Source organism: Apostichopus japonicus, chromosome 12 (genome assembly GCF_037975245.1).
Source record: "Apostichopus japonicus isolate 1M-3 chromosome 12, ASM3797524v1, whole genome shotgun sequence".
NCBI classification, from domain to species: Eukaryota; Metazoa; Echinodermata; class Holothuroidea; order Aspidochirotida; family Stichopodidae; genus Apostichopus; species Apostichopus japonicus.
In genome coordinates this window covers 11,030,154-11,041,552 of record NC_092572.1, presented here as the reverse complement: position 1 = coordinate 11,041,552, position 11,399 = coordinate 11,030,154, and the positions used below count along the sequence as shown (strand labels likewise).

General features: G+C 34.0%; 1 protein-coding gene across 1 annotated transcript in view; it reads left to right on the top strand.

Annotated features, from left to right (window-relative positions):
• Positions 1–3,093: 3,093 nt before the first annotated feature.
• LOC139976990 (uncharacterized) overlaps positions 3,094–11,399 on the top strand; it is a 71,142-nt gene continuing 62,836 nt past the window's right edge. Inside the window, exon 1 of the mRNA XM_071985934.1 lies at positions 3,094–3,383. Coding sequence (XP_071842035.1) covers positions 3,326–3,383 — 58 coding nt within the window. The 5' untranslated portion in view covers positions 3,094–3,325. The remainder of the gene's footprint in view (positions 3,384–11,399) is intronic.

The following is an 11,399-nucleotide window of genomic DNA, read 5'->3' as shown; positions in this document are numbered from 1 at the left end:
CGATGAAACTCGTGCCTGCGTGTTGGTGACGTCATAGATCAAATGTCAAAGATTAAGAAACCTAAAACTTGGTTTTCAGCCATTTTCGGCTTGTCAGCATGTAGGAAAAGAGTATTAAACCACAACATATGTAGAGAATGACGAGACGAATTTTGAAGTAGGACAGCTTGTTTAGCGTCGGGTCAAAGATTTGAGGTCAAAGGTAAAATTGGCCTATATCGTAAATCTGATCATCTTTAAACTTGGTTGGTAGATGACACACCATGTAAAATTTTAACCATATGATTGATGACGACATCGGTCTAACTTCAGAGGTCAAAGTTCAAAGGTCAAAGATCAAAAACCTAAACGTTGGTTCCGGAGACTAAATCTGCAACTCCATGGATGGCTCTCTTGTTTGGTTTAGTACAGCGGATACAAACAAGACAAACCATTAAATTTTCATCGATAACAATATTTATTATTCGAAAACCACATTACCTAGAAAATAAACCCAAGGAATTTCTGATAGAAATAGATTTATTAGTGACATTTCATTCAGTAGTAACTTTAATTACTGTCACAGTACGAAATTATACATAAAGGTTCCTGCTTCAATGTGTTTCTAAGTAATGACTTATGACATTTGGGACCGTTATTGTATTCAAATATATAAAACCATGAACTTATTGATTACATATTAGTCGGGCTTAACATATTTAGAGAAATTTTAACACTAATCCAATACATTACACGCATGGCTGGATTTCACTTTGACGCTACAGACACAGAGGTTGAAGTATGTGTACCTGGTATGTCAGTTCATACCCAAAGCTCAACTTTCATATTAAGAAGAGAAAAACGATATAAGCGTTTTGATATTGACGAAGAGATTCACTCAGACGTCTTCATGTAAGAAACCATGAGGTACACAGCTATTCTTCTTTGAAAATATAAAGTACCCCGAATTCAAAAGCATTGCTCTTTTTCAGCTGATTTGGTTTCAACATTGCAGCTAAATTTATTTAATTGAAGAAACTAAAGCAATTTGAGATTGCATATTGAAATTTATGACGTTCATGTGTATCAAAGTTCAGCAAATGTTAATGTTGAACAATTGAAAGGACAGAGGAAGAGGTAAAAAAAAAGTGTAACTTCGCTAAATTCTCCAAAAAGACAAGTCGTTCTCGGGGGATGGGGTGGGGGGTAGTGAGTGGGTTGGTAGAGTATTGTTGACTTTCCATTGTAATGTATCAATACCGTTCATTTCACTTCCTATTTTGTAACAACCTCTAAACAATATAACATTTATCAGGATTTTATTTAATTGAAGAAACTAAAACAAATTGAGATTGCAAATTCACATTTATGTCGTTCATGTGTATCAGAGTTCAGCAAATGTTGATGTTAAAAAATGGAAAAGACATAGGAAGAGATCAGAAAAGTGTAACTACGCTAATTCTCTGAAAATTCACATAATTTTCAGGGGGAGTGATGGGATGGAGAGAGTATTGTTGACTTACATTGTAATGTATAAATACCGTACATTTCATTTTCTACTTTGTAACATCCTCTAAACAATATAAAATTTATAAGGATACTAAGTAAAACCAGAATATCATTTAAAAACAATTGTTAGACGCTTCCTCATTCAAAATGCTTCCGCCGAAATGTTGTAGATATATTTTCATGAGATTGCCCTTATATGCCCATTTTGCTCTTCCATGAACTAACTAATATGAACATGAATTAACGTCTTTACTACAGTGTATAATACATACATGTCGGTCATTAAATCCTCAACACCATCCTCCCCCGCCCTTCCACCTCCTCATCCTCCCCCTCTCCCCATGCTAATTACATGTGTATCATATAATGCATGTTTATTATATGCGAATATCATATTGCATGCAATTATTACATGTATTGCATGTTTATTACATGCGAATATCATATTGCATGCAATTATTACATGTATTGCATGCTTATTACATGCGAATCATATATTGCATGCTTATAACATGTATTGCATGTACATAACATGCGATTCATATATTACATGCTTACTACATTCGTGTCCTTGGGCCATTTGCTGAAGGAGTGCTACCAGCTCTTCTCATGCAATAAAGTAAATATTCTGGTTTTCTGTCGTTGACAATGAAAGACGCCATTAAAATATGATCATTTTGAAGCTAAAGCTTCCAAACTGGAAACAAGTTCAACTTTTCGATTGATATCAAACTTGAAACAAGATGGGAGGTTCGGATAACAGCTGCTATAAGAAATGACCTGTTTGATATCTTGGAACATGAGCTGATCGGTAACACTAAACCATTTTGTAACTTTAAAGTAATCACCGCATTTTTGTTACTTCCTGAAAATGATTAGCGCCAAGCATTCCTTGCTTAAATAGTAAGATCAAGCTGTCCACATCCAAATTGTTTCATACAGGTTTAATCCAGAAAAGAAGAAAAATGACAAATATAATATCACCAGCAACAAATGAAAGCAATTTATCGTTTTTCTATGGAAAAACCTGTATAAACACAACAGCAAAATCGCTATAGGCATACTTAGAGATACAAAGCCATTTATTACATTTCATTCAAGTAGCGTCTACCTATCGAGCGCTATTCGATGCCATATCCTATCAATCGCATTGCACTGTTTAAGTGTCTCGTTAACTCCGTCTGAATTAACGAAGAGAAGCGTCTTTCCGAATGTAAGTAAGCTGGAATAAAGTAAGTTCGTTTTGCAGAACTGGACACTTCGTCGATTATACCAAATAGTTCGCTTAAATACACAGCTGCTTGCGATTCAGTGCCGAAGTCACAGAATTGTCGTGTTAGTTAGATGGAAAATGGCATGGCGATTGTGTTGTTTGCAGCAACGGTAAGAGGTAGAGAATTAGCCGATGAAAGCATCAGCAATTGTCAATCAGGATGATTAGATGATGGCGACATTGCTCTTGTATTTATTTGTAATGCCGACCCAATTGATATGCGGTTATGTCTTGAAAAGGTTTAATAAACTTAAAAAGTTTCACAAATTCCAATGAATTTTCACAAGCATAATTTGGGGAAAGTGGAGATTGTATATTCCACTTTACTTAAGAATGGGAATATAGCAGTTAATGCATCAGAGCTTCACTGCTATAGACGGGACCTTTAATCGTTAATCAATTACACTTGCGGTTTCATACAAGCAAGAGATACTGCTTACAGATATTGAAGACAGTAGTGTGAAATTACTCAGCAAGTAACGAGCCATAATTAGCGACGACTGTAGAAACGGGAGTGTTAACAACAGGGTTACTCTCTGGAGACTAAACAACGTTTACTCCAATATGACCAGGTCCAGCATCAGTGGAAGCCTGCTTATATGTATTACACTAATCCAAATGGGTAAGTCTTTCATGTCATTTTGTGTCATTTAGGCATTGTTATATATGTGCAATATGCATTGTAATTGAATGAAACAAACACTGACAATTATTATGAGAGTTTGCTGTAGTGTCAATCAACTTATGACAGCATCGTTTACAGAAATCTAACAATTATTTACTACAATCTAACCACAAAGAAACGAAGGAAACTTGTGATCTTTATGTCTACACTCAACACGTATCGCTCTTCATCGATATCGGGTGTGTGCAATGACTTAGCTTTGCGGTGAGGTACTGTGTGATATAATGTAATAGGGCAATAGAATCACGCGGCAGACTGGATACGATGTTCTTATCAGTGAATAGTACAAGGACATGTATCCATCGATAGCAGGCCTGGTTGAATTGAACAGATCACGAAAAAAAAAAATGAAAATAACATACAAAAGCTGGTATCAGATTTGTAGCAGATTCTTTTTTATGTCACTGTTGACTAGTTGAAGGTTTTGATTATGGCATTTACAGTTAAATTATGTTCATGGAAACATTTAAACATTGATCATTGTTTGAAAATGAGTTACTGTTATGTTAACATTTTTTCCTCATCCACGCCAAGGTCTGGCAAATGAAATTGTTCTACACGCCATCATTAACACAGACAAGTCGCTAACGTGCCATGGTAATAACCCCCTCAGATTGGTATGGACGTTGAATAATGGAACAGAACAGATAAGATCTGACAGTAACAAATATACGCAAAAAGAAGGCAAAACCCAGTCTATTTTAACAATCAAGAAGGTTGGATTTGAAGACGCCGGAGTGTACAAATGTACTGTCTACCGTGAGATTGGTGTAGCGATACACACCCAGTACAATTTATACGTCTTAGGTATGTATTTGATACTATTAAAATAAACACACGACATTTTTCCCAACAAATATTTATCAATGTAGTCGTTACCGATATTTGTTTGCCGGTATTATCAATGGCGTGTTCGATAAAAATAGTGAACTCATATGATAACATTGAAGGATTTAATAGATCTCGGATATTCCTTGAGAAGTTTTGGCATATAATATAAATGTTAAGCTAAGGAAGATCAAATTTGGTATTACATATATAAAGCAAGTTACTGGGTAAGCATACAAAATGTAAATTTACTTACCGGCTAGGGGTTTAGTTAAATACTTTGTACATTAAAACGCATTCAGCTATTCCCTTTCCTCCCTATGTAAAATGTTTAAGTGTATAAAACATGTCTCGATATTATGGGAAACCTTATGATCTGTTCTAGTCGATACCTTTTAAACTCTTATATTTTAGTGAAAATTCCACTTTTATTTTGTTGCGTTATTATTAGCTTACCAGGATTCAGCATATTTACACCATAACTACATCTCATAATTTCATTTACAGAGATCTTAATTATACATTCGTCTTCCTATTTAACATTAGGAAATCTGACAATTTCAACTGATCGAAATGTTACTTACGAAGGAAGCCCCTTCACAGCCGATTGCTGTATACAGTTTAATGCACATAGTAACGATATAGGACTACGGTGGCTAATCAACGAAGAAAGTATAGAGAATGCACAGACCTTAACACAAGAAACCCTTACGACAATCGACAATCACAAAGAAATGTGCAGTCGTTTGATGCTAAAGGCGAACCGTCAACACGATGGGAAGTCTCTGGGTTGTCGAGTAGAGGAGTATCCATCTCTCAACAGTAGTGTTACATTACAAGTACAGATCAATGAGAGTAAGTATTATGGCTGCGCCACTTGAATAAATTAATTGTAAACTTGTCTCGTTAAGAATGAACATTATAAAACCAAAGTAAAACAAATGATCATTTATCCAACCAAACGTGGACCAAATTTATGACAGTATTTTAATTGTATTTGAATTTAAGATATATATATATATATATATATATATATATACATATCTACATATATCTATATATTTATATATGTATGTGTGTATATATATATATATATATATATATATATATATATATATATATATACACACACACAGTAGGGAGCTACTTTGTAACATCCAGTGGTGTATCACGAAAATACAGAATCATCGCCCTTGTACACAAAATTGCAGACGTGCTTACTTGTTCTACTGGGGCTTTTCAGAGCAACTAAACTGCACGCACGTTCCGAATAATCCGGCTGAAAAACTGCTTCTCTCAAAATGTTCATCGCATTTTGCCACCTGTATCGAACAATGCTAGTACTGTTTGGTGACATATTTTGATATACTCTAAAGATCAATATGATGCTAACTTCTATCAAGAAGGAAGTTATGAAACAAGTTTCCGTTTTATTTTCATAAATCTTTTTTATTTTTATCATTTTTCGTAGACGGAGCGGACAAACTATGGACATATGTGGCTGTCTTTGTAGTTGTTACTGTTCTGATTACATCGGTTTTAATTTTGAAGATTGTAAAATCTGGTAAGAATAAAAACGCTGGACCCCCGATTCGTTTGTTTGAGCGAACAAACAACTGCTATCGATCTAAACACTAATAAACGCTACCCCGAGGGTATACAACTGTTAAGGTAGTACTCCAGTGTTCATTCCGTGAATACAGTCAACAATTAAGCAGTTCCATAATCAGGATGAATGTTAAAGTCAATACTTAGGAGTCGCTTTTCAATTGATTAAAGTATATCCTAATATCTAATATTATGTTTTTTAATGAAAAACATGGAATTTATAACTTAATATCAATGTGCCATGGAATACACCATACTTACAATAACATTTCCTCTTGCGTGCGAGTTATAAATAGAAGGGAAACCAAAACGTTAATATTCCGACAAATGCGAAACCTGTCATTTTCTATTATTGTTGCAAATGGATCACTTTCAGAATAATTGCCACCTTAAACTTAACTTAAATGCAAGCTTTTTTGCTAATTGTCGGATTTGCTGTTATGTTGCTCCTTTACAGTAAAGGACCAGTGAAACCCTATTTACCTCATCTCTCTACATGTAAGGAATGCATAGAGAGATTAGATACTGTACTTAACCCCACATCAGAAATGTGAGGATGGGGGTGTGTAAGTGAGAAAAAAATATCCCGCGAACTCCTTCCAGACCGTAAATTCCATCAAGTGCAAACTTGGTGAGTAGGTGTCTGACGATGTAACCTTGTGTCTGCGTGATTGGTGACGTCATAGCTCATAGGGCGTGGGTCAAAGGTAAAGGTAAACATTACCTTAGTTTTTACCCATTTTCTGCTTGTCAACATGTAGGAACAAAGCATTCGATCACAACATATGTAGAGAATAATGAGAAGAATTTTAAAGTAGGACAAATTTAGGTGGTAAGGGTCGGGTCGAATGAAAATTGAGGTCAAAGGTCAAGTTGGCATACATTGTTCGAAAAAGTGTGTCGTGAACTCATCCTACACCGTAAGTCTGAGCAAGTTTAAACTCGGTAGGTAGATGACTGACTATGTAACATTGTGCCTACGTGATTGATGACGTCAGAGGTCTAACGTCAGAGGTCTATGGTCGAAAAATCTTAATGTTTTTTTTTTTTTATAGAGGAGATGAGATCTGCAACTCCTTGCATGGCTCTCGTGTTTCGTTTTGTACAAAGTATACAAACAAGACAAATCATCATATTGTCATCGATTACAATTTTTTTCATTCGAAAACCATATTACCTAGAAAATAAACCTAAGGAATTTCTGATAGAAGTAGATTTATTAGTAACATTTCATGGCAGTATTATAAGTAAATTTCATGGCAGTTTTGCACAATATTGTTGCTTTGCCTTCATGTGTGTATTGCATTACCATCCCTTATATCATTTGTTCGTCTTCCACAGATGCTCGCTGTATTACAGGTTTATTCCACGTTCTTCGGTGTCCCTGCAGGTAATACTGTTATATATGTAGCATGGATAATCACTTAAGAAAGAAAGACCAGTACTAACATTTGATATTCTTTGTTATCAATATGATGATGGTGAGGTGTTTTTATCGTCTGACACAGAACTTCCGGAATAATATTGGTATTTTTAGACATCAATGTAAACATTTCAAACTAGCATACTGTCATATATGTATACATATAACGTGTGATGCAACTGTCGTATGTAACATGAAAATGCTGCTGCTGTAATTATTTTCCTATCAACAAAGTGGGCATGTTCTCGTTGCTATCGAATATTCCTCTTACATCCAGAAAACATTGGGCTAAGACGACGACCGACTCACCAACTGGAATTCGTAGTATTGATAACGAAGGTTATGAAATTGTGGATCAAAGGTAATATGTATGACTAATGAAAGTACGAGATAGTCCAACTAGGCTTCCACTTCGAATGTAAGCATGTATATTTACATGAGATGTGTCATATATTAAATATATATATAATATCGTAGGTCATTTCGGCTTTAAATTTTAAGAAGCACATGAAAGTTGTCTCTATTAAGTTTTACATGCGGTTACCGCTATTGAATTCAAAAGACTTGGTAAAGGTATCAAATGAAACACACGTTATTCGACTATCAATTTTCAGACTTCTTTTATAACTATAATGCTTCTTATTGCCACATAGTTAAAAGAAATAACTGGACTAAATATGTATATATATATATAAAATATATATATATATATGTTTATATATATATATATATATATAAAATAAATATATATATGTTTATATATATATATATATATATATATATATAAATTTATTTATATATATATATATTTATATAAATATATATATATATATATGTATGTATATATATATATGTATGTATAAAATATATAGATGTATATTTTATTTCATTCTTTTTTATCATTATCAATACTTTTTACTTTATACAAAAGGTTACAATGTGTCCCATCTGACGGATCGTCGCATAAATCTAACGTTCATGACAATCGGAATGGTGAAGGTTATGACATTGTTGGCCAAAGGTAAGGCAAAGATAATTGTCTGCCATATTCTTCTTGAATTTACTGTAATATTCAGCAGGAGAATACGTGTCTTTCAGTCGAAACAAATATAATCGTGTGTGATATGGAATGATAAACAATGAACTTCCAAAAGACTAGCTGGTTCGTACCTTCTGAGTGCAGCAACAATACCAACTGTTAGTACTGGCTATGATAATGATAACTTCTAGTTCGAAAAATAACGACACAGAACCACGTGGGAAACATCGGAAGGACTAATGTAATCTTTTAACGGAGTGTCAGATACTAGACTGACTCCTCTGGTGTTATGTAAGTTACGTGGTCACTAAAATTGAAGGAACGTGAAAGAAACAGTGAAAATACGTTACGATATAACTTTTCATATTCATACTAAATGAACTGTATCAGCGTGTGTCAAACTAAACATAACACAATTCTCTGAATGCCATTCAACAATTAGGATACGTTACGAAATAGAGACATTATGAAACCTCCTGAATAATTATACGGAATAGAATCTCACATAGTTATACGCAAATTGTAATTTAATCGACAATGGTCTTAAGTTGGATATATTTCCATCTAATGCGAATTTGCTTTTTTAAATTTCTAATGTTAGAGCTATGAGTAAACAAGAACTGTTACTGGTTTCCTATTGATCTTTATTCGAATAAATTAAAACCAACGACATCTCATAAAGTCTACAGCGCAATATGCGACTGATCTCGACCTCACTCAACTGGAAAATGTTTAGTCGTGAAGACTAAAAGTCCACGACTCACCCCCGAACACTGACTGGTTGATCAGAGCACAAAACGACTCTGTTTTCTGTTAACAACCAGAGCTTATTCAGGTCACACAAATTTAAACATTTTTGAAACCGTTATTGCTTAAGTTTTTTAAGATTGTACAGCTTCAGTCGTGAATTCGTCGTTAATACCATGCTTACTGCCCAATATTACCGTAACAATCCGTTTATTGGTTTAAAAACTTACAACATGAAACTGGTTTCTATTCGAAAATGGAATATTTAACGTTTGTGTTGCCACATTGCATGAAAATACATTGATTTGTAGTGGCATGCATGGATTTCGTTCACCTGAACTCAAATTATTGCTTAATTCTTTTAACAGTGTCTCAGGTATATCAGAGTTACAACACCAAGGACTTACGGATGAGGAAGAAAACCCTTCTACACATGTTTACTCAAGCACCGATGATTATTGTCACTACTTAAAACCTATGTAATATTTAACATTCCAATAACCCCCACCCCACAACAGCCATCCATTAGGATTCTTCAGAGGTGGTGGGGAGGGGGGTACAGCCAAGATGAGTAGGAATTATCAAATTGGTTCATGATCAGGATTTTTTTTTAAGTGACGTATATTGTAAAAGATCAATTCATAGAGAAGGATAACAGACTGAAATTTTAATTCCAGAATATTATAAAACACCTTATCATTATAGAATTTTCATATAAGAAAATACTACTTGAAAAACTGTTCTTTCCCCTTAGACCTATGTCCGTTGAAATGACAAACTACGGAGAAGAAATAAATATTTATAAGGACGAACTACCAAGTGTTTTATAACAGATAATATTGTAAATATTATTTGCTTTTAAAGATCAGTGTCACGAAGAATAATAGGTCCGAATGTTTTTGTTTTCAAAATGATATAACGGACCAAGCAACAAATCATTATACATAATATCAAAGTGAATAATAGGCTACTGAAAGTAAACTCCGAGACAGATGGAATGGAAATAATAATGAAGATGTTCCAGATAAAACACGTTTCATTGCGAGCTTCTCTGTAACATGAAATTTGTCATGTAGGTATGTGATTTGTAATCGTGTTGATAACATAGCAATTAAATGAATTGTAACAAATTATACGATTAACGTGTCCTAAAATGACATTTTTTGTACCTTCTGAAGGACAAACATTTTAAGACAATGATATTGACAAACCTCGTTAGACTTTTTGAAATATACATACAGTTAAATAGAAAGTCAAATTAATATTTGTTTTCTGTTCAGTGTAACTTTAATTACTGTTACAATACGAAATGATACATAAAGGTCCCTGCTTCAATGTGTTTCTAAGTAATGACTTATGACATCTGGGACCGTTATTGTATTCAAATATATAAAACCATGAACTTACTGATTATACATAAGTCCGGCTTAACATATTAAGAGACAAGGCTAATCCAAGACATAACAGGAATGTCTGGATTTCACTGTGACGCTAGAGACAAAGAGGTTGAAATACGTGTACCTGGTATGTCAGTTCATACCCAAAGCTCAATTGTCATATTAAGAAAAACTTACGATATAAACGTTTTGATATTGACGAAGAGATTCACTCAGACGTCTTCATGTGAGAAACAATGAGGTATACAGCTATTCTTCTATAAAGATCCCCGAATTCATAAGTATTGCTCTTTCTCAGCTGATTTGGTTTCAACATTGCAGCTAAATTTATTTAATTGAAGACACTAAAGCAATTTGAGATTGCATATTGAAATTTATGACGTTTATGTGTATCAAAGTTCAGCAAATGTTAATGTTGAACAATTGAAAGGGCAGAGGAAGAGGTAAGAAAAAAGTGTAACTTCGTTAAATTCGCTGAAAAGACAAGTTGTTCTGGGGGAATGGGGAGGGGGTAGTAAGTGGGTTGGTAGAGTATTGTTGACTTTCCATTGTAATGTATCAATACCGTACATTTCATATCCTATTTTGTAACAACCTCTAAACAATATAACATTTATCAGGATTTTATTTAATTGAAGAAACTAAAACAAATTGAGATTGCAAATTCACATTTATGTCGTTCATGTGTATCAAAGTTCAGCAAATGTTGATGTTGCGAAATAGAAAAAAAAAGACATAGGAAGAGATCAGAAAAAGTGTAACTTCGCTAATTCTCTGAAAATTCACATAATTTTCCGGGGAGGGGAGTGATGGGATGGAGAGAGTATTGTTGACTTCCATTGTTATGTATAAATACCGTACATTTCATTTTCTATTTTGTAACATCCTCTAAACAATATAACATTTATAAG